Below are 24,553 nucleotides of genomic sequence, written 5' to 3'. Positions count from 1 at the left end.
CAAATGGTGGGATGGACTGTGGCCCAAAATTCCAACAGATGGCCCCTTTAGCCTAACATTTCTAAAGCTTCTTCAGTGCCCGTTTTCACGCCAATCCAACCCCTAACGGTCCCTACCATGAGTCAGCGCTGTTCGTCCTCGTGTGCTAAACAAAATCCTTTCCAGTGGATTTCAGCCTGTTCTCTAAAACCAGTATCCTCGATGAAATTGTTTCTCCTGTAGATGGGGGGTCTTATACCCCTAAAGAAGTCACTGGTCTCTCCTGTGGACTGCAATTTCTCACAACCACACTTCCTATGAGGGCACCCAGCCTGGCCACCGATGCCCAGAGAAGGCAGTAACGAGACGGCTGCTCAGACACCAGGGCCACATGTGACCCCCACTTCTCAGTCACGTTGCCACATTCTCCATGTGTGCTGATGAGATGCTTCTACCAGGTTCTCTTCTATTTATGGCTGACGTGTCCATCTTCAACTTTCTTTTTGAAAATGCTCTTCTGTGAAGCCATCACGGGAGTACACACTCACATAAATTCTCCATGTGTTTTATGTAAGTAAATAAAAAAATAACCATCTGCCAAAGTATTAGGTTGATACAAAAGTAATTGCAATTTAAAAGGTTAAAAATGATTGCCAAAAAAACGCAATTACTTTTGCACCAACCTAATACTGTGACGTGAAAACTATGTAGAAAGAGGGTTTATAGAATCACAGGATGGACAGGGGCACAAGCATGCAAATTAAGTGCATTAAATTGGAAAATACTCAAATCTCAAGTAATATTTATTCAGTTTCTCCAATATCTGTATTTAAAGATGTATGACTCACTTTGGTAAGGGAGCTTAAAATATTATCAGATATTCACAGGAGGGCACGCAACACTAAGATGACATGAGAGCACACGCAGAAGCAAAATTCCCGTTTTTTCCCACCGCCATTGTAAGCATGTACTTACTGCCTTCCGCACCGTAAAAAAAAGAATAAACCAACTACAACAGGGTCAGTCTGCCTGGTTTGCTCTCTGAGTCACTGACTATCCAAAGAACTGATTTCTACGTGCTAATGTCTAAAACCTTGAAGATACATACCTTTTGCTTAGGACAATCATTTGAGAAAATTGCTGTTTTCCCCAAATAAACAAACTAAGTAAACAGCCTATCCTCAGTAAAATCATGCAGGGTTTCTCCCTCCCTTTAAATATCTGTTGCGTTTTCATTTGTTGAGCTAGACCGGCTAACGTCTTTCTCCCTCGCACTCTTTGCCATAAACTTCTTTTCTTCTATAAAGGTCTTTGTCTGAGTCTTCCTTTTAAACATACTCACATAAGAAACTCACTTTTTAAAAAAATCTAGGTATTTTTTGAAATAAATTTACAACAACCTTGCTCATGGTAAATATCACAGGGCTAAAAAATCTTTAGCCTCAGTGACCACAATAAAAAAGCAATGTGGATACAGGAAATCTGATTGCAAAGTAACTACCAACACTAACAGTGATGAGAACAGTGGGAAAGGCTGACGTCATCACGAGCTTCAGTGTCACCTGGAACGTCCCGGCTACTCGGCCCTCCCAGCTCGCACCCTGCACCCTCCTGTAACCCTCCCATCTCATCCCTGTCACAGCTCTGCCCGCCCCCTCCCCAGCGGGCTCCTCTCCAGGGCGCTGTACCCTGAGCACACTCTTCCTTTGTACGCCAGCTCCTGCATCTAACCCTATCAACACTAAAACGTTAACATACCAGTATCCCATGCCGACCACGGCCTCCTGTTTTCACCTTCACGTGCTTCTGGCCCCTGTGCCAGCTCTCCATGCTAATGGGACCTCCATGGGCTGTCCCATTGCTTCTCCATTTGAGCCGTCTGGCCTCACTCATGTTCCTGCTCAACTGAGACATCTGGTTGACCAACTAACCCACTATCAGACAACACCCAGAGGACGCAGGACATCTGCCCTCCCAGCACATGTGTGCAGCAAAACCTCAAGCCTGAATCCATCCCAAAAAACCAACACAGACGCACACATGTGGGGCACTCCCAGTCCTGTCCAGTCAGCAGACACCCCGCAGCTCCCCACACTCTTAGCGGTGAGCTGCATGGCCTGCCACCCTCAGCGATGGGCCAAGCCCTCTCCTGCCACCCTGTGCAGCCCACCGCCCCACACTCATCCCCTCACCAAAAAGGGCAAAGCCAACAAGCACGCACAGACATGCTCTCCGTTTGCCCTCCCCCATCTCGTGCTTCACGGCAACTGCTCCTGTGGGACAGACCAGCCACGCACATCTCCCCAACATGCAGCTCCATCCCTTAGCCCTGTCGTCCCAGCACCACCAGCTCTTTGTGCCGCGGCCTCCCTGCGCTGTAATGGACATGCACCATTGCAGACGGTGAAGGCGTGCAGTGTCCACGATTCCCACAGAAAGCAAGGTTAGCTAGCACACCCTCACCTCTCATGGCAATGTGTGTGTGTGTGTGTGTGTGTGTGTGTGTGTGGTGAGGACACTCAGAATCCACTGTCTTAGCAAATTCCAAGTATACAACATAGTATTACTAACTGTAGTCACAACGCAACACATCAGATCCCCAAAGCTCTTCCATCCTCCCAAATTAAAACTCTGCCCCGTTAACACTCACTCCCCAATCCTCTTCCCCCTGCCCCGGGCACCCACCACCTACTTCCTGTCTTTGTGAATCTGACACTCTAAGGGCCTCACATGCGTGGGGTCATACAGTATCTGCCGTAATGTGCTGTCGTTATTTCACTGAGCACAGTGTCCTCAGGGTCCATCCACGTGTGGCCTGCATCAGAACCTCCTTCCTCTTCAAGGTTGAATAATATTCCATTGTGTGTACAGACCCATCCACCGGTGGATTTGGGGGATCAGAAATAACACTGCTATGAACACACATGTGCAAATACCTAGATGACTCCTTACTTCCAACTCCGTCCTACGCTGGATCACATGGTGGTTCCGTTTAACTTTCTGAGGGGCCGCCATACTTTTTCTGCAGTGGTCAGCCTCCTAATTTACTCTCTAATGTGGTGTCCAGGTTCCCAGACGGCGACTTCGCCGTTCAGTTTCTTTGTGCTGTTGGCTCCACGGAGCCGGCTTCCCTCCTGCCCTGAGGTATCGCTCTTAGCATCCTCCAGCCATTCTCGGAGTTATCACTGCGTGGAATTATGTTTACTTTTCTCTCTTATCCACTAACCTGCAAGTAGCTTCTGGACACAAAGAATTCATTACCGATCCTGCCCCTGCCTCTTTTATAGCGACAGTCACACACAGGTGCCTGTCCCCAGAGTACAGATTTTATATTGAGTAGTAATTAAGGCTTACCTTATTACTGAAGTTTTAAAACTAAAGAAGCATCTTATTCCTGAAACATACCTTTTATTTCCTAAAGAAATCATACAAACAGCATGCAAATTACCAGATAAACTTCATCATAGCACCCTTTCTCATAAATTCACTTACTAAAATTTTAACAAACATTTCCACAAACTTCCTGCTTGAATCTTCTTTTGCATGCAATTGTCATCTACTCATGAGGAGCACAGACTAGAATGAAAGTCTAAGAACCAAAACGTCCACGACACCCAAGAGTCGCTGCGTCCACCCACGCCTAACCCAACCTGGGCCATCACCTCCAGCGGCCTCAGCTGCTTTCCTGAGAGGTCCCGAGAACTGTCCCAAGAAGGGGACCCTGGGCTTCCTGTCAGACCTGCCGCTTACCTTACAGACAAGACGAACTTCACATGCTTCTGTAACGTCCCAGTGCAGGTACTCGGCAAAATGAGGACCTGGGGTTAAAAAGTAAAACGGTAATACAGTATGTGTATTGCACATAGGTATTTATACACACACGTATCTGTACACACGTAGTATTATTTCATATTTATGCTCATATTACTTATACTGCATTTTTTGCAGAAGAAAACAGCTGTTCCGTGTGAAACCGAGGTTAACTGGCTCTCAGGGCTCTGGAGCTGACCCTCCACTGGACCTGCGTTTCCAAGTGGGGTCGTACTGTCCGGTCTCACGTTCCCGCCAACATCTAGTATCTACTGCTCTTTAGAAACAATAAAGAAATCATATTCTTTTCTCAAGGCATATGTCTAAATGAACATCCAATGGCATAGTATATAAAAAACTTCAAAACAGGAGAATTAATAGAGATAAGATGAAAAAATGCAGCTTGGCCTAGCAATATTGCAAACATATAATATTTTGAAATCAAACATGGACTTATGCATTTTTCAAAAATATCATTTTTATTTAAAACAAATGCAGAAGTAAATCATATACTAATAATATAAGTAGCCCATTCAATACAAAAATACAAAACAGATTTAGGAAGTATTTGTTGACTTCTTTCATAGCAATATGTTCTACAAAGTTAAAAAATTCATAATATAGAAATGAGTAAAAAGAAATTTGACTATTAAAAATAAAAATAACTAAAAATAAAATAAAAAGAATGTCTTCACTTTTTATTTTATAATCCATATCCTAATTTCTTTCTAAAGGCGTAGAAATCTCATATAAAACAATTTCTTTAAATAAACCTTTGGGTTATATTTCAGGTTCTAAAAATGTATCCATTTTTCTTTGTATCTAGTTAGTACGCATTTTTAAAAAAATAATATATTTAAAATATACTGTTTGCAGTTAAACAGTTAAAACATTTAAATGTTTAAAACTTCTCTCCATTTTAGGTAAAATAAGTCTCTGGCAGTTGGACTAGCTTCTAGTGCCCTCTCTCCATTTCAAAGCCTAATAACAGCCCCAACCTACCCCATCTCTGTTTTGTTGTTGTTGTTGTTGTGTTGTTTTGTTTTGTTTTGTTTTGTTTTGTCAAAAAGCTGGACCTGTAAGATGGAGGCAGCCTGTCCTAATCCCTGTTGTAAAGTCAGTTTCTTTCCATCCATCTGCTAAGCACTGAGCTCTGCCCTGTAAGAAGTGTCAGGGAGCTACAAAAAGTACAGGGCTTCACGGTCACAAGCTCCAACACGAACGGCTCAGGGAAGGGTTGCCATGGGCCCCCAGGGGTGCCTGTCGCCGGGACGCTACAGGGAGAAACAGAGTCCACGCTGAGCTCTGAGTGGTGCCTCGGTTTGAACAGGACCATGGAACAGTTCCTGGGACAAGACTATGGACAGACGGAATGTGCCCGACCAGAGGAAGACATTAACAAGACAGCAGTTCTCCAGAAAGCTGCACTGGGCATGGAGGGAATTGAAATTCGGGTCTGCAGAGCAGAGCCGCATGTCTAGGAGGCACGGAGTCAGCAGGTGTTTCAGGTACAGGGCTGCCTACAAGAAACGTCTGGGAAAACTCTTCGCCTAGCCGTGTGTGAAAGAGGTTTAGCAATCAGCCAGAGAGCCTGGTTAACCTGGTCACTCCTTTGACCTGGAGACTGACGGAAAATATGGATGCTCAACAATAGATTCTGGGGCTTTTAAAGGTAGAAGCAAAAAAAAAACACAGAGATGAAATAAAGGGAAGGGGCAGGGAACAGAAAGCACCCCGATTTCTAGAGCTAAGAAATGGTCTAACTTCCAAATCATCAGAACAGCATTTAGTCACGGGGCAGCATGTGGGGTCTGCTTTAACCTGATACTCAAATCCTGAAACTTTGTTTCATGTTGTGGTGCCAACACGTCAACCACCTACCTTGTTTCCTGAGAAATTCTTTCCTTTGAAACTCTGCCTCTTCTAGGACAGTCTTGAATGCTAAATGCAATATTTAAAGGGGAAAAAGACATGAAATATGTTTGCTTCACTCCAGTCAAAAGGATTTGCTCTGAATTTTCTTCTACAGACGTTAAGAAAATATCCAACACCGCCTACCGTCTCCAATAAGCACCAGAGAAGATTGGTTCTTGGCTTTTCCGTCATGAATCTGTACGGTGTAGGTCCCTTCATTCTCAGTAGTAAACTGATCCATCACCATCTCAATGATGCCAGTTGACTTGTCACATTTCATTTTGTGTGTCTGGAAGCAATAAAGGAAACAGAAGACCACTGTGAAATTCCTCCTTCCAGGTTTTTCTCTGACACTGAATACTTCCATCGACTATTCTGTCTTAAGGGTGGATCACGACACAGAGAGACCTGAAGATGAACGTCTATCCACTAAACCTCTTGATGAACCAACATCAAGTAAGAGACACATGTTCTTTCGGTCCGTGGGTCGGGGTTGGGGGCTACAGCACGAGGCCCCAGCAGAATTGGCTGCTCCCTGGACGGACCTAATGTGACAGTTAATATGTGGGGGACAAAGACAACACAGTGACCTCACGACCACACTGTCCTCCAGTCCCAGGGACGCTGGGACCACAGGCTTCCAGACCGCTGCCTTTGACCAGGGTGCAGAGGCCCACGAGGGGAGTGGGGCATTCAGGACGCACCTGGAGGCCAGCCGGGGCCATGCCAGCACCCTCCGTCACTGAGCCCAGCACATGTCCCCACAGCCAGGCACAGCCTGTCCCCACAATCGCCCGGTGGCTTTCCTGAACACTAGCCCCCACTCCCTCATAATTAGCTCAAGGAGGACCTTCCTAGAATTGTCCTTGGATTTCAGCTGGGTGCACGTCCATGCCCCAACCCCTCACTGGACCTTGGGTCCAACCATCTCCATGCCTGCTCTCTGTTTGTCTGTCTGTCCTGCCAGAAGGTGAGTCCTTGAGAGCCAGGGCTGTCGCTCATTCTGCAACCCCATATGGCAGCTGGCACAGTGCCCAGCAGGCAATGAAACCACATGGACGTGGGGTCTCCATGAGAAGTTCGGCCTGTGGCACAGCAGCTCGTGGTGCCGCCGTGGCACGGACTTGGCAGGGCTCCTGACGCTGCTGACGATGCTGAGCAAAGTTTTCTTGAAGGACATTCTTATTCCTTGTCCACCTACAGCTACTTTCCAGCAGCAAACTCTGCTGGCCATCACTCACTCAATCTGCGGCACCCAGCAGCTCCCACTATGTTCAGAACTGGGCTGGGGGGCCACAAAGACTCCCACATGTTACAGACAGCGGGAGACACGGTGCCCAAGTCCCTACAGCCCGGGCAGAAAGCAGTTTAAGAGCCACACGACTGAGCCTTACAGGTGAGGGCAGCGAGAGGTCGGGACAGCGCCCCTCCCCACACAGGCCAGGAAGCGAAGAGCTTCCTTTCAGACGCAGCCTCAGTGAAGCTGCCGCTGTCCTGGGCCACTCAACCCCACTGTCCTGCGGCCACTCAACCCCACTGTGCTGGGCCACTCAACCCCACTGTGCTAGGCCACTCAACCCCACTGTGCTGGGCCACTCAACCCCGCTGTCCTGGGCCACTCAACCCCACTGTCCTGGGCCACTCAACCCCGCTGTCCTGGGCCACTCAACCCCGCTGTCCTGGGCCACTCAACCCCGCTGTCCTGGGCCACTCAACCCCACTGTGCTGGGCCACTCAACCCCACTGTCCTGCGGCCACTCAACCCCACTGTCCTGCGGCCACTCAACCCCACTGTCCTGGGCCACTCAACCCCACTGTCCTGTGGCTACTCATCCCCACTGTGCTGGGCCACTCAACCCCACTGTCCTGGGCCACTCAACCCCACTGTCCTGCGGTCACTCAACCCCACTGTCCTGGGCCACTCAACCCCACTGTCCTGGGCCACTCAACCCCACTGTCCTGTGGCTACTCATCCCCACTGTGCTGGGCCACTCAACCCCACTGTCCTGGGCCACTCAACCCCACTGTCCTGCGGTCACTCAACCCCACTGTCCTGGGCCACTCAACCCCACTGTCCTGGGCCACTCAACCCCACTGTCCTGTGGCCACTCAACCCCACTGTCCTGCGGTCACTCAACCCCACTGTCCTGCGGCCACTCAACCCCACTGTCCTGGGCCACTCAACCCCACTGTCCTGGGCCACTCAACCCCACTGTCCTGCGGTCACTCAACCCCACTGTCCTGGGCCACTCAACCCCGCTGTCCTGTGGCCACTCAACCCCGCTGTCCTGGGCCACTCAACCCCACTGTCCTGCGGTCACTCAACCCCACTGTCCTGGGCCACTCAACCCCGCTGTCCTGGGCCACTCAACCCCACTGTCCTGCGGCCACTCAACCCCACTGTCCTGGGCCACTCAACCCCGCTGTCCTGGGCCACTCAACCCCACTGTGATGGCCTCCTTCCTCACACCCCACCAGAACAGCACAGGTGGACATGAGGGCCGTGCTGTGCCACGTGGGCAGCAGCTGATCGGGGACACTCCGCCAACACCTCCTGGCACGTTCGCAGGTCACCATCTGTGATGACCCTGGACTATGGTACCCACCCCTGGGTAATTCAACGGGGTCTCCGAGGTGGAATGGAAGGAAGCAGGCTCTGCTGCCCCAAAATATGCCACGTTGGCATGCTCTTATTTTGAACTAGTCCCCTAAGAAACAGCCACTGCCTCCTTTGCCCCCTTGAGAGCAGGAAAAGCCCCCCACACCAGGCGGAGACAAGGCCTCATGACCCCACTGGCCTCAGCTTCCCACGCCCAGAACCAAGGAAAGGACAGAGGACGACAGTGTTTGCTGGTAACATTCCCACCGGCAGTCACTCTTCCTTTCAGGATGAACCCAGCAGGGGTTTCAGCAATGACCTCCCAACCTGAACAGCGATCTCACCCTTGGACATGGGGGTCCTTGGAGCAGGAAGAGCAGAAGGAAAAGCAGGAATCTGTGCCAGCGGCAGGTAAAGCAGGGCTGCCACGTGGACGTGCCCCCTGCCCCCAGGGCCCCCACTGCTCCCATAATCCTACTGTAACAAGAGAATGGCAAAGCTTTTCTCCCTGCAGGTAACTAAGACAGGTCCATAAGTTTAGCCAGAAAAGCAGCATTCGTTTTCTGGCAACCATGTGTGTTTACTGTCACAATGCTCGCCTTTCCCTTTAAGGCTATGTTCACATTTTGGTTTTCCAAACGCCAGTGTCGCAAAAGAGCATTTCAAAGATGAGTATTAGCAAAAGGTGAGCTGTGTTCACTTCATCTCGCAGTTCACGTCCCTCGGCCTCTGTTGGGCATCGTTTCTGAGTCCCTCTGCCTGACGCTGGCGGCCTCGGTCTTCTCACCTCTTTCGTTTTGTCCCTGCACTTCCGAGACCACAAGTCACTGTTTCCTCCCTCACTTCCTGCACGTATTGCACGGCCTGCACTGGGCTGGTGCCTGACTGCTGCCCACCCCCTGGTCCTCGCAGGCCCACTCCAGGAGCCCACCACCCTAGGACTCTCTCCTACTCCTGCAGCCTCTCCAAATTCAGCTTCCTCTGAATCAGACAGTGTTCACTGGACTGTTTTACACACTCTCAGTCCTGTTCCTTCTGTCATTCTCTCCTTGAAGCTGCATTTCCTCATCTCTACAACAGCCTCCAGGAGGGCGCGTTTATGTCTCCTTTCTCCATCCCTGCTGTTTGGTTAGTTGTGGCACAGAATCAAAATGATTTGCAGAATAAATACCACCATCCACTGGAAAAAGGAAGGTGACGAGCCGAGATGCTTTGGGTCCATTTAATCTAATGTGACTTTCAGGTTTTATTAAGTGAATACAGACACCCCACCCCCCCCGCCATGGCTTCCAGCAAACATAAACAATCACCGTCACAACTAGAAGTTCTAACATGATTTCAAACATGTAAAACACACATATGTGCTTACATAAGATCACCTAGATTTTTTTCTAAATGGGAAGCCAAAACAGGACATCAGTGTCTACAGTGGTGAGAGAGACGGAAATAAATGAGAAAGCATGACCTCAGACTGCTTCTTGAGAGAGAGCACGCACTTTCAGAAACACTCATTGCAGGACGTGGTGACACACTGTCACCTCCCTGGGGACTTGAGCCCTTCTTGGGGGACTACAGGCGGGAAAGGATGTGACAGCTGCCATGGATGCAGCTTGCCATGGTCCTTGAGTTTCCCTAGAGCTTTGAGTGTTTACTTCTGAATACAGATAGCAAATTCCAAGCTGGTCGGCCAAATGCACTGTCTCATTTTGTATGACATTCTGCTCACGTCAAACCCTGTTTGCAGAGAACCGGAGGGGCTTACTCTAATTGGGTCTGAGAAGGAGAAAGGTACGACCAACGCTCGAGACTGGAGTCTTCACCATCCAGCAGCCTTTGCACCTTCTCAGCAGGCTCACTGCAGCATCTGGGCAGGTTTCAGAAACTAATGAGGCTTCTTGCTAGTGCCGTGATGCAGCCAAAGAAAGTCCAGTGACTCTGCGGGGGCCGTAAATACAGGCTTTTATACGACTTTCACAAAACAGCATCAATCTTCACACGGAACAGTCCCCAGAAGATGGCTAATTAAAGAAGTGAAATGGTACAGGCCGAGAGACTGGCCAGGTAGCAATGAGACGCCCGCCACAGCAGGTAGAAAACATTTATCAACAGATGTGTGAATAAAGTGCAAGCACACGCGTTCCATTTCGCTTCCTAGAATGCTCTCTGCTTGACTAAATTCCCACACTTGCCCGGATCACGCGGTGCCTCCCAGAGATAACACCCACTGTCGGCCTTTCTGGGGCCAGGAAAAAACGACATGCTTTCTACTCATTAGCCAAGCTCCCAATTTGCAGAATTCCCAAAGTGTGGTATTATTCTCTTGGGAAAGACTGCCTGGATACGAAACATCACATGATTTCTGTCCATGCAAGATTCCCGCCTGAATGACGTTTGTCTAACCAACTAAACTTTACCAAATGCCCATCAGACACTGAGGCCGGGCCAGACATGAGGAGTCCAGCTCAGAGAAAGGGTCAGTGCTGCCTCATGGCCCAAGTGTTCCGACACTTCAAGTGTTCTATTAATATTCGTGCAATGGACAAATGAACGAGGCATTCAGGACTTAGTGGGACAGCGACCGTGTTTCCCCAAAAATAAGACCCAGCCGCACAATCAGCTCTAATGCTTCTTTTGGAGCAAAAATTAATATAAGACTCGGTATTATATTATACCCGGTCTTATAGTAAAATAAGGCTGGGTCTTATATTAATTTTTGCTCCAAAAGACGCATTAGAGCTGATTGTGCAGCTACGCCTTATTTCTGGAGAAACACGGTACATACACCAATGACCCCACACACTGGGCGTCATAAAAGAGAGCAGAGGAGGTAAAGATGGTGGCATGTGAGACCCCAAGCTCAGCGCTGAACAATAAAGCTTCCATCAAATGCTGGTCCGCTAACTGGGCCGCAGGCGTGGAGTTATCAGAGGAGAGGAAGGAGATGGACATCTAGCCAGTGTCCCAAAGCCCAAGCAGGAATGCTGCAGTCACTGTAATGCTCATCCTGCACAATTAAAAGAACCCGGACACAGTGTTTGTATCCCAGCAAATTACGTGTTTTTGGCAGTTCTGTGGCTCTCTGTCCAGATGTGCCAGGAGAGCCAGGAAACCAGCGAAGACGCAGACACCGGCTTCCCAGCCGACCTCCTCAGCAGAAACTCTCGTGAGCGGCACTGCTCACAGCAGAACAAAAACAGATGCCAAGGCAGCCACAGCCAAGAATAAATAACCTGGTCCATCAAGGATGTCCTCCCCTGCTCCCCAACACCACCCAAACCTTTTCATAAAACCAAGCTCAACGTCTCTAAAACATAATGTGCCATTTCTTAATTCCAACAGGCTTCGGTTTAAAAGACACCTGATTCCGTATCTAACCCAGACGAAATCTCTGAACATTGCAAGAATCAACCACCTCCCAGCCCCCTTGGCAACCTCCTACACCCCAAGGTTTGCGGCTCCAAAGGGGACAGAAACACACACAGAACAGTGACCAGGTAAGGGACCTACCTGAGGGGTGGACCCCCCGCAGAGCCAGGGCTCCGCTCACAGGACTCACCTCACTGTCCGACACTTCCCGGTCATTAATGACAAATCGGTAGCTGGCGTCGGGGGATAACTGCTCGGCCTGCAGCCAGAAGCGAACCTGGCCCTTATCAAAAATCTCGTAAGCTAACTCCGATTTCAGAGGAATTGCTACAGGAAGAAAGGAAACCGCACGTCAATAATGCACGAACCCTTACGAGAACGAATGGGTAGATTGTAGGAAACATCCATCCCTGTTATGAAATTTTCTGAGAATGTGAAACCCCAGAGTATTGAATTGGATTATGAAAACCACAGATAAAAGACAAAGCTCGCACGAGCCTGCGGCCGCGTGGGAAGCCTGCGCAGGGGCGCTTTGCCACCGGGCCAGGGGCTGCTGTCGGAGATGCCGCAGCCGAGGGTCCCTTCTGATCGACGTGGGGTGAGGGACAGCCACTCTGCCCCCCAAGTTCGACACGCACTCCATGCAATGTTAGTGTCTACAAGTTACGTCTACGCCAGTATCTGTTTTAAGTGAGGAGGTGACAAGGCTGTACCCCGAGGCCACCCTTCCCCACGGGTTCCCACAGCGCGCCCCACGGACGGGAGCGCACCCCACCCCGCAGCAATCGCGCTGTCAGGGCTCCAGGCTTACGTACTGGGATTTCTGATTTCATTGCTCAGGGCCGTCAGACGTTCAAGCTCTGAAATTAAGAAAAATACGTTCCTTGATTCGGGGCCTGGATGCCAGGAGTCTGTGCACAATTGCAAGGCTAACAATTGCAGAGGTTGACATCACCAAGATCTAACTGAGGAGGTGAAAGAAATTTGAACTAGAAGTGAAAGAACACGGGGTAACTTTAACCTTTGAATACTCTCTTCAATGAGTTAGGACGTTAGCTGCGACTGAGAGCCTCACATGTAAATAACCCACTTACTGAAGGGCCAGCTCAGGATGCCTTAGGGCAGGGGTCTGGGGGCGCACAGGGACTGGGGCCCTGGCAGGTGTGTTCCTGGAAGAGAACACCTAGCAGATCTGTTTCCAGAGCCTCTCATTTCTAAAATTGATCTGGCTGAGCGAGAAAGTGCAGTGCTCTGATTTTCCTCCCCTTTCAAGATGTCTTTCAACATATCTCAGCCCCCCAGAATTTCACCACGTGTAACGTCTTTCCTTGCCCTTCCTCCCTCCCTCCCTCCCTTCTTAAACTTAGAATTTGGAAATGAGATCGTGGTCACAAGGTAGGAACATATTTGTTTGAAATGCAAAATGAAGTGAGACTTTTCCTGATCAAAAGCAAACTCCACCTGGATGACAGGCTCGACAGTGAGCACGAACTCTCCCACTTAGGTTATACGGCAGGAATTTCCATAAGTCAAATGAGCTAAACCTGCAGTTCCGAGGTTTTGCCTAAAATATATTTACATTTAAAGTCCACACACAACATAAAATATGTGGGAGTATTCGTCCTTTGCAACCACTTAAAATTAATGTGAAAACGTCACCTGAAAACTTAGACATCCTACCAGCTTAGGTGGCAATAAATTGTGCTACACAGAGTTTTGTGTTTGGCATTATGTCACAGGAACAACAGGAAATAACTGTGAACTACTGTACACTGGGTTACCTTAGATAATAAACGTAATTTTTACAAAATAAAAAAAAAAAAGAAAACGTCACCTGTCGCCTTTAAAATGGTGCAGAGGAGGCATCGTGTTTCAGAATTCTTTAAGGATGTTTTGTGGGTAGAAAACTGAAACCCACTGAGTGAGGGTCAGAAGAGGCAGCTGGGAAAGCCCGTGAGTGGATTCCGGCCCATCTCTGCCCACCCACAGACCCCAGAAAGCAGACAGCGTAGACCCCCATGCTCAACTCCTGCCGTGTCTCGCTAAATGTACACAAGCTGACTAAAATTGACCTAACACCTGAGCCTCAGCTGCAGGTGCATGAAGCCATCGGAACGTTGCCTCCCACCGTGGGTATCTGCCTCTCCTGCCTACAGCCCCTGGCACCCCCGGGTGTCAGGTTTCCTCGTCACACCCGTAGCTCGATACCAAGAAAGATGCCAATTGATAGCGATGGTTTGCATCCCAGAAAATGGTGCATTTCAGCAGGGGACTCAGAGGCTCTGAAGCTTTGAAAGATCCAAAAATGGGAGATTTGAGGATCCTGTCCAGTGCTACACAGTTCACTCCACCTCACTGACTGTTCACTTGAAACACTCCCTACAGGCTGACCCTGACCTGCAGGGAGTGTAGATTAGGGCTGGAACAAGGAAATACAAACCCAGGCAGTAAACCAATCCACCTCTGACATCTGAGCCAACCTACTAGAAATTACTGCTTTTCCCCAGGTCACAGTAAACAGACTTGTCACTTCTTTCTGCTGTCTTCTCTTTGCAAGAGAGTGAGAGATTTTGATTATGGCAACTAAATACTATTTCACATGCATAAGTATATGTAGACTTGTTTTATCATCCCAATTATTCAACGTTGGGAGGAAAGAGAGGATCTTCCAAATTACATCTCATTAACTTTATGGATTCATTTGCTAATATGCTGCTTCCTACTTGCCAAACTACTGAAATGTAACTAAACCTCAACTTTGAATGCACTACATAAGCAGTATGTCCTGGACCGGAGTTATTTGATGGATAGAAAATGAACTCTAGTGTTTGTTTAATTTCTAAAGTAATTTTTGGCTTATATAAATGGTTCCCATGCCCAGTCTCCCACAAACGTGCACACTTTTTCTAAGGAAGTAAGTCTTTTCTGTGTTAGTGTCAATCTTTGAAAGTGTTATAAAACCCAAAGGCCAGCCTATGTCATATAGATATTACCTTTTTCATCCATGACAAAACTGGAGGACACTCCATCTGTGTCACTTACAGACACAGAGTAAGTCCCCAAATCCACTTGGTCCGGATTCTTAAAGTACAGCTTGGAGCTGAAGGGAAGGAGACCAGGGGATGTTAATTACTCATGTTCGGAGGCATTTCTAAGAGGTTACAATTGCCAACTTCCAAGTGTGACTTACTGGTCCCCCTCAGTTTTGATGTGAAACCTCTCGTCATCCGCAATGTCCTCGTAGGATTTACACCAAGTGAAGTGGGAGGCGTCAGTCATTTCCGGGCAGTCAAAACTCAGGTAGATGTTGCCCTCCTCATCCACTCCTGCACTGACTTCCTTTGTGCCTGCAGAGCAAGGATCCGAGCTGAACACGTGAGCACTTAGGGACACGGTGTCCTGTGGGCTCTTCTTTTGGAGAGGGGGTGGCACAGGGCGAGCTAAGCTTACACCAAGTCACCAGCTTCCACTCACTGTCCATCTAGGACGTTAGGGAGGAGAATGGGGGAGGGAACGAACCACTGGCACAGGAGGCGGGTGGCAGAGTGGTTTGCGTTTGGTTTTAAGTCATCACATTTCTATTTCCTTTTCTGTACCCAGGACCATCAGGGAGAACCTTTGGGGCTGCCAATCCTGGCCATAAAGACCCTTTTTCTGTCTGAGCTCTACCCCCCTCACTGCTCTGGGGGCCCCAGGCAGCCTGACTCTCACCGATGGGCCCCTCCTTCTCCACTTTTTCCTCTGGGGGGGGGTTGTAACTTTTCCACCAAGGTGGATACATGGCCCAACCAGGCCAGTGAGAAGCCATCCCTCAGGACTCAGGAATTGGAGGAGACACCTCAGCCTTACCAGGGGTACACCTAAGGCCGCACACACAGACGCTCGTGGTTCCCAAGAGGGTGGAGACACAGAAAGCCAGAGACAGAATAAAACGCAGCAAATACCCAGAGGGAGGACAAATGGGAAGCACACATGCTTTTGCCGCCTGAGCGCCATCACTTTCTGCGACAGCTAACTCCTCCCCAGGAACCCAGTGAGCGAACCTCCACCCTCAGAAGTACGTCCCTTGTCAAGTCAACAGGACTTTCCCTCCTTGCAACCAAGAAAATTACCAACGTTGTAACTTCCTGATCAAAATTCAGCAGTGATGTAGACCACCGCCACCTCTGTATGCTGCCTATGCCCCCAGTGCAGGTCCTACGGCCACACTGACCTAAGGTGCCCTCTCCTGCCCGGCCTGGCAGAGCCCACGGCCGTGAGTACCTGCTCCGTTTCATTTCCCCATCCAGCTCCTTTAAAAGCCTGACAGGACACCATCCACCCAGCCCTTTGCCCCTCCATCCACGCACACCCGTAACACAGGGAGCCCTCCTTCCAGTCTCAGGTGACAGCTCACCTGGCCTGGCCTCCACGAGCACCGGCTCAGACGTGTCCGAGGGCGTCCCCACGCCACTGGCGTTCACCGCCCGCACTCGGAAGACATAGGTTTTACCTTGGTGTAGGTCACACACCTTGAAATACAGAGGACACGTCACGTGAATAGGTAAACAAAGGTGACTTTGCTGCTTTCACGTTTTATAATGAATACACTTTCTTTTTAAAAATGACGTATCCTCTAGTTGGGCCTGTTCTGCACTGTGAGGTAGAAAAGCAGGGGGAGAAGAGATCAACTTCACAATCTGACTTTGCAGGAATAAACAGGTCTGCTACAATTTTGATATTTTCTCTTTTTGCAGATTTTAAAGCAGAATTAAATTCATATCATCTAGTTTGTAATCTGGTGTTCATATTTAACGTAAACCTATGGCACTAAATACTATTTTAGATGTGGGGGTTTTTTTGTTTGTTTGTTTTTAATAAGGAGGGCGCAGCTCACAGAGGCCCATGAGGGGATCGAACAGCCAACCTTGGTGCTACCAGCACCAGGCTCCAACCAACTGAGCTAACTGGCCACCACCTTAGATGTGATTTTTAACTGTGCAACATATCCCATCATTTGGACACATCGATCTCTTCTTATGCCTATGTAGATTGTGCATTGTAATCTGCATTGATAACCATGAATAAGACAAACACACGTTAGGTAAGTCCCTAACTAATTTGTTCACGAGATTCTTAGAAGCTGATTTGTTCATTCAAAAGTAACGTCTTGTTGCATGTTGTCAGTTGTCTTCCAGAAGGCACTGCCCATTTCCCCGTCACGGTGTGTGCATGTGCCCAGCTCAGACGTGGCCTTTCTCTGAGGGTGGGTGCATGCGTGTCACCTCTCTGTCTAAACCACATCACAGAGCCCACAACCGAAAGAAGGACGTGTCTGGACGAGGGCAGCTGGGCCGTGAGCCATGGAGAGGGGCCCACAGGACTCAGCACTGGTGTCACAGCCAACGCCAGTGATGGCGAGCTGTAAGGGCTGAAATAGAAATGTGTGGAGAAAGAGGACAGAGCAGTTCAGCCCCATAACTGTGCCCGATGCAGTAAGAGTGTGTGTGTGTGTGTGTGTGTGTGTGTGTGTGTACATACGTGTGTGTCAGCAGACAGACTTGGCGCAGTAGCCACATGACTGACGGAGTTAAATGAGGGGCGGGACATGGAAAGGCATGGACAGCACTAGTCGCCCCCACGGAGCACACAGGGCAGCCTGTACACGCGCCTGTGTGCCCCTGAAGGACCGTGCTCTGTGGGCAGGGCAGGCAGGGCCACCGGGTTCCCAGAGCCACAGCTCTGTGGGGACCACACACGAGCCGCTGCCTCCCAGCTGGAACCTCCACCCCAGGTTCTCTGAGCTGCCTGCTCTCGGAGCCAGAACACCTGCTCACAAAGGCAATGCTCAGGGAGGGGACGCTCACCTTTAAGTAACGGTTCGCAGTCGCCCCCTCGTTGACCGTGACCCACTCTTCAGCCTCTCCTTCCTTGTAGTCCACAAAATACCCGGAAACGGGGCTGCTGCCGGAGTACACCGGGGCTTTCCACAGCAGAACGAGCGATGTGTCCCTGACCTCACAGAACGTCAAGTCGTAGGCAGGACCTGAGACATGGGGACACACAGGTACCACCAACGCTGCAGTCACGGCCTGTGTACACGAGGCCGCAGAGCACACGCCCCACGCCACAGACGCCACTGCTGCTCATTGCAGGTGTGGGTATCTTCCCTCAGGGGTGTGGAGTCGGGTGGATGTTCCTGCAGCCCCATCGATGGGGCATCTAGGTGACCGAGGGAACTCCAGGAACGATCATGAGTCCACGCGGCTGGCCCCAACCACCAGGTGCGTGTCCAAGAGACAGAAGGAAGGGCACTCATGTCACCCACTCCCTGGACTGACCACCTGCCGGCTAAGGGGACACCTGGGCCTCTGCTATGTCACCCTCAGTTCTGTATCCTGCCAGCACCCAAAGCTACTCCCCTGGGGTGCTGAGTCTGGGTGCAGGGGCATCGAGCACACGGGAAAGGTGGGCGGCCCCGTCTGCGGGCCTTGCACCGCGTCTGTGCATGTGGCTAGGCCACTTCATGTTAAGCCCTCAGAAAGGTTCTGGAACCTGTAACAGCTTGTTCTTCCATTGGCTTTTCTAAGGGGCAAAATTAATTTCATTAAAACAAATACCAAAAAAAAGAAAAACAATATAATCTTGCCACAAAATTCAAAAATAGTCTGAATTTTTTAGCTTTTTCACCTTTGATCTTTAGGTTTTCATCATTTTCTTTTTCTAAAACATGAGCATATGACCCACTGCATTCAGGCTTCTGACGGACTGAACGCAAAGGGCGTGGCCCAGGACGAGCATCTGTGACGAGAGCTTTAAAACGTAGCATTGATGCAGAGTTACAACAACTGCATATTTTAGAACTGGGGGCCCCACGAGGCCCAAATGCTCTGAGAAGGGGACTGTGGGACTGCTGAGGTCACAGTCCATGTCAGCCTGGAGCCAGCATGTGTCCCCTCCCGCCCAGGCCACCCAGCCCTAGACCAGGCTCCAGCTGTCCTTCCATGTGCTTCTCCCTTGCTGCACACTTGGCCGCTAATCAGTCTGTGCCTGTCACCAGCTAACCTGTCTGTACCCCCAGACTACAGCACTGGGTCACCCCAACTCACAGCTCCTGGCACAGTGGGAGTAGCGCCATAAGACGTGTACCGTGATCGAACCCTGCTTGCTGCAGACTGGTGACCTACTGCAGACTTGGGGCTGGCACCAGGGAAAGCCACTTCTGGGCTCGGCCGTGTGCCAGGTGCGTGCGTGGGAGTGTGTCCAGGACACGGGCCTCTTACCAGGTTCTGGTGCCGTCCAGGCCTCACACTTGAAGAGCTCGCTGGCATCTGAGGGCTGCCCAACCCCCGCCAGGTTGGTGGCAGCAATTTTGAATTCATATAGCGAGCCTTCTGTCAAGCCATCCACCTATGTAGATTGTGTGTAAATTAGTACGTGAACTAAAAGCGGTGTGACAACCACGGGGGCAAAGGTGCCTTTGTGACTGATCCATGCAATGACCCTGAGAGGACACGTCGTCTGAGGACGGTGCTGCGCTCACCGTGTCACAGCCACTCCCAGACACCTACACCCTGCTCATCTCCATGGAAGCTCCTGCACGGTTGCCGTGGTGGCACCCTCTGGGCAGACAGGGAAACTGAGGCTCAGAGAGATCAAAGTCACACAGAGCAAGAGGGAGAGCAGAGGTGAGCCCACACTCCCCAGCGGACCCCTGCACGTCGGATGCCATCAGAGTGGAGACGGACGTCTCCTTGCTGGGATGAGGCCAGGTGTGTGACACTGGGTTGTCACCTGCTCCCAGCACAGTGGCTAGAGGTGCCTTAGGGGACAAGGCCGCTCGGCAGCCACGGTCGGCTCTGCTCTTCCTGGTGGTACCCCAAAGGACCAGGGAGCTTTCACCAGAACCATCAGCCCGCCTGCTGGCAGGGCTGGGACAGACCTAACATCCAGAGACGCTGCCTCTGAAGACAGCGCCACGTGTGAGAAGCCAAGATCCTTTCTGCCCCACGGACGGGCCCTGCCTCCTCCTGGAGGAACTGCTTCCAGAGAGGGTGGAGGCGCCTGTGTAAACTGTACCAAAGACCCAGATGCTCCATCCTGATGATGCGTGATAAAGCAGAAACTTACATAACAGACCTTAGACCAGGGGTGTCCAAACTTTATTCAACGTTTTTCACCAAGGGCCATATGCGGTAAAATACACAAACAGCAGGGCCACTCACTCGAGGTGAAGTACGTGTTGTCTCACCGGGTTTATTTAAGTAAACTAAATATATTTTTGGCATTTGCTGAGGGCCAATTAAAAATGGACTGTGGACCGCAGTTGGCCCACGGGCCGCAGTTTGGACACCCCTGCCTTAGACCTTCGAGGACTCCCCGCGAAACTAAACCCTCACTTCACAGCGTTTGTGACGCCTGTGGAACAGACTTGTCATGCTCTGAGGTGACTGTGTGGCCCAGAATCTCCTACAGCAGGAAGGAGGGGAGGGGACCCTGGGAGGAAACCCTCGCCCTCATATTGTTCAGATGCAGATCCAAGGCTCGGAGAGGAGGGGAGAGGAGAAAGCCTGCTGCCTGCTCAGGGTTGGTGTCTGGAGTTGATTCCAGATCTTTCTGACTCCAAACTGACATTCTTCCTACTCTCTCCTCCTGGACATCGTGTGCATTTTGACAAGTGACTTACTCACGGGGGTTGGGATACAGCATTTCTTAGGAAAGTGATTACAGGCAAGACCGTTCTAAACGCTTGCTGAGCAGAGCCCGTGCCCCGCTCTGCACACAGGACGAAAGCGCCCTGCCTGCCAGGGGCTCACAGCTTCACAGAAGGACGCTGTGAGGGGCCTCGGAGGCGGGGCGCTGGTGGCAGCCGCATCACCAACTGTCCAACGTCTCACGCACACAGCTGTCCTGCTCGGCACCGCTTGGTCAGGTCCTGCCGAGCGAGGACTCCGTGATCTCATGAGGCTGTGAATTTTTTTATCCATTTTTGTTTCTGGATCACATTACCTAATGCCACTGACCCCGAAACACTGAATGAAGGACTCTGCCCACAAGTGCAACCCCCAGCAAGATAAGGAATCGGCCCAACGTACCGTGAGGATCCTCTCTGTGACAGGAGAGGAGTTGACTTCGTGCCAGTTCTTATGATGAGCCTCACGCTTGTCCACGAAGTACCCAAGGATGGGCGCGCCGCCGCTGAACCTGGGCACCTTCCAGCCGAGGGTCATGGACTGGCCATCACAGTGCAGGAGCGTCACCCCGTAAGGGGGGGAGGGGACAGCTGCAAGGAAGCACAGCGGGAGAGACCGCAGCTCAGAGGGCTCCTCTGTCGTCCCACCAGGCGGCCGGGGTGCCAACCGGAGGGGCCCTGGGCACTGGGCCCTCTTCCTTTCTTGGCCTGCCTTTACCCATCGTTGGTTTTTACGCCTTTTTTAAAAGAATATAAAAGAATTATCTATATATTTATGGCTATTTCTAAATACATCTCCCAGTGTTTCGATAATACCAGGACAAAGGATTATTTCAAACTGGCCTGAACATTTGAAATCACAGGTTCTCCCCCCTCCTCTGAGGAAAACCTTGAGAGGTTTCCCTGCCTGGCATTCACGAAGAACAACGACCGTGTCTCCAGGGCCATGAGGACGACACTGTCCAGGGCAGTACGTCTTCATTTTCTACCTGTTTACAGAAACTTCAGGTTAATCCGGTGACTGTGACGTCATACTTCCCTTCTGGACAGCAGGTGTGGAAATGGGCCATCTTTTCATAGCACGATGAAGAGGCTACATCTCTGCTCTCCCCGGACTCTGAGTCCAGGCAGCCTGGTACCTGACATACAGGTGAGCTGCCAACAGGCTCTTCTTACTATAGAACCAAAACTTAAAGGGTTGGTTTTCACCTCATAGGAATAACTTAAAAAGGCACATGGGAATGTTTGAACGTTTCCCCTGGGAAAACAGGAGATGAATGACCTTAAAAATTGTTTTAATTGATTTGTTTGCTACCTTGCCCACCTAAGTATGATCAGGTTTGACATTCCTCGGACATTTTAGAAACATTATTGTTAGAAGAGAAATCTTAATTGCAGAAAATATTTTTATAATTTAGTTGGAGACAGAAATAAAGAACAAAACATTTCTCTCGGAAGTGAAAAGGCAACACTGTGATGCAAAACGTGTACTATTTGACACTCCTGTTTCAAAACGTTCCTGAACCTGTTCCAGCTGCGTGGTGGGTGTGATGTGACATCAGCAGTGTGACAAGTACAAGACAATAGCTTCACGGATCAATGTTTCTAGGGCCCATCGCTGCAATTTAAGACCTGAATTGTTCAGTTTCATCAAAATAATAATGTTTAAAGATCATTATGTATGAATAAGTTACATAAACATTTAAAATTCTCAGGAAGGAGTCATTAAAGTTCCTTGCACTAAGAATAGCAAAAAAGGCCACAGCAAAAAAATAGATGATATTAGCATCTATTTTGAAAAGAGAAATCCATACCCACAGCGTGCGTTGCAATGTAGGTACATGAGCTTGGAAACAAATGTGACCTCCAATAATATTTTGCCTGTACAATTTGCATTTCATGAGCATGTCGCCACGTCTCCCCGTCACAGTGGCATTTCCGAGCTGAGTGGCCAGGTGATGAGAAGCTCCCACAGAACTGTGTGTTCTCTGTTAGACAGTTTACACCTACGTGTTTTCCTCTGGTAACATTCCAGCTGGCATCGTAAATGCTTCTTCGTGCAGAAATGAAGACGTGCTGGGCAGCAAAACGGGAGCAGAGCAGCGGAATTACTCACTGAGGGCGGCCTGGACCTTGATGACGTCGGACTCCTGGGAGTTCTCACTCGTCCCCACAGCATTGACGGCCTTGACCCGGAAGATGTACTGCTCGCCTGTGGTCAGTCCATGCACGACGAACCTGGGGAGACACGAGCAGGCGTGGCTCCAGGCACCGCCGGCTTTCCTCCCCCACGAGACAGATCACCTGGGACAGTCTGCAAGAACGTTTCCCTGGGACTCAAAGGAAGCTGACTTCTGTGTGTGCTTTCTATACGCATCACATACGTCCATTTTCATTTTATTATCTAATTAATTCGAATTAACATGCAGGGTCAAAAAGGTCATGACCCCCAATTCTAGCAGGAGCTGAAGCAACGGCTCTGAGGGCACAGCAAGCAAAGCCCTCGCGGATCCAAAGGGGCCTCACTCAGGGTCACAGTCGCCTACTCTGTGCCTGCCCTTCATTTCCACAGGAAATGTGGAAATGGCTCACAGGTGCACTGTAAGACGGTACTGAACTCCTCACCTGAAAGAACCCCACGTGTGGAAAACAGTGGGGAGTCGTTACACTGTAGGGGCCACAGGTTACACAGGGAAGCCCGGCTGGGTGCAAGGAGCAGCTCTGACAACAGGCGTGTGTCAGCTCAACCTGTGTGAGACTCTGTCCCCCACCTGAGGTGTGGTGACAGTACTCACCTCACAGCACTGTTACAAGCACCCAGTGGGAAAGCATCCAAATCAGTCAGCACGCACGCCTTGCATGTGGAAAGTGCTCAGTAAATGTGAGCAAGTACTGTCTGTCTTCCAGGGTCTGCAAACACTTTTGTCCATTTACAGAATTCCTGCACTATGATAATATTTTCACTGTTCTGTTCTGGGGGATCTTTCTGCATTTGCTGGCCATGGACTGTGAATAACATCTAACCGCTATGCTCCTCAATTACATAGCTTCTTTTCCTAGCCACAGCTTTTTCCAATTATTTAAAAAAGAAGAAAGTTTGGAAAGGAATGACGGCCGAGCCATAACGGATAGCCCACCATAGTAGAGATCCGACGGCTGCCTCTATGTTCCTAAGAAGCGTGTCTTGGAGAAAAGCCTAATAAACCAAGACAATGCTGCACACTCAGCACGAAGCAAGAGCAAATCGATGCCAGGGGCCCACCCATCCCTGCAGCAGAGGAGCAAGTCCCCCCTGGCTTTGTCCCTGTCGGTGGCCCACGAAGAGGGCTGTCAGTTCTGTGAAACTGTAAAGATTCAGAAAATCTACACAGAAAAATCAAACCCCTGTCACATTACATTTGCTGTCCTAACTCTCTGTTCAAAGGAAAATCTTAAATGCGAATTAGGGCAGAAGAGCGAACGTCTGGAATGCCTTTGCTGTCAGCAGAAAACCACTTCAGGTAAGTCGTGTAACCGGCTCCCCACCGTTAACCCCCTACGTCCCTGTGTACGAATAAGAGGACAGAAGCCGTGTGCGCACGCTTCTCTGACACGTTTCTACCACGGTTTCTGCTGCTCTCACTGCCGTGTGCTTTCTGTGTGGGTTTTGCTTTTTGTACTTTGTTCCCAGGCAGTGATTTGGGCCCGGACGGTGGGGAGCGGGGCGCGGGGCAGCAGCACCTGTTGTAGCCGATGGGCTTGTGGTTGCAGGGCTCCCAGACGTTGGAGCCTGCCACGCAGCAGTCCACGTAGTAGCCCAGCAGGTCCTCCTCGTGCTTCGGCCTGTCCCACTGCACCACCACCGACGACTTGGTGTTCCGCGACACGAGGACCCGGCCGGGAGCAGAAGGAGTGACTTTGCAGGGAGACACGATGGGAGTGGGTCAGTGGGTTCAGAGTTTTGGCAGACACACCAGACACCTTCAAGCCCGTTTGTCCCCAGGAAGTGGCAACCCGGGTTTGGACCTTTAGATGGAATATGGACAAAGACGAAGGGACGGGCAGCCGAGGGGGGGGGGGCAAACAAGCAGAGGGACTCAGGGCTGCTCACCCGTCCTCTCTGCCCTCCCAAGGCCCCCCGACCCCAAACAGAAGGAGGCACACCCACAACACCTCCCTCCCCTCCACCAGGATCATTAAAACAGAAGTGTGGCGACACACATGCGTTGGCTAAC

The 24,553-nt window shown here is 50.3% G+C and overlaps 1 protein-coding gene across 3 annotated transcripts in view; it reads right to left on the bottom strand.

The window, feature by feature from the left end:
- MYOM2 (myomesin 2) overlaps nt 1–24,553 on the bottom strand; it is a 78,980-nt gene that overhangs the window by 18,719 nt on the left and 35,708 nt on the right. For all 3 annotated transcript variants that reach the window (XM_019737583.2, XM_019737582.2, XM_019737584.2), the window contains exons 16-28: nt 24,060–24,234; nt 22,456–22,577; nt 20,743–20,930; nt 18,931–19,057; nt 17,515–17,693; nt 16,065–16,179; nt 14,859–15,015; nt 14,662–14,768; nt 12,484–12,528; nt 11,859–11,995; nt 5,848–5,992; nt 5,671–5,730; nt 3,730–3,797 (exon numbers count right to left, since the gene is read on the bottom strand). In XM_019737583.2, coding sequence (XP_019593142.2) covers nt 3,730–3,797; nt 5,671–5,730; nt 5,848–5,992; nt 11,859–11,995; nt 12,484–12,528; nt 14,662–14,768; nt 14,859–15,015; nt 16,065–16,179; nt 17,515–17,693; nt 18,931–19,057; nt 20,743–20,930; nt 22,456–22,577; nt 24,060–24,234 — 1,625 coding nt within the window. The remainder of the gene's footprint in view (nt 1–3,729; nt 3,798–5,670; nt 5,731–5,847; nt 5,993–11,858; nt 11,996–12,483; nt 12,529–14,661; nt 14,769–14,858; nt 15,016–16,064; nt 16,180–17,514; nt 17,694–18,930; nt 19,058–20,742; nt 20,931–22,455; nt 22,578–24,059; nt 24,235–24,553) is intronic.

This window comes from Rhinolophus sinicus, linkage group LG04, assembly GCF_036562045.2.
Source record: "Rhinolophus sinicus isolate RSC01 linkage group LG04, ASM3656204v1, whole genome shotgun sequence".
NCBI classification, from domain to species: Eukaryota; Metazoa; Chordata; class Mammalia; order Chiroptera; family Rhinolophidae; genus Rhinolophus; species Rhinolophus sinicus.
This window is presented reverse-complemented; position numbering and strand designations above follow the sequence as displayed.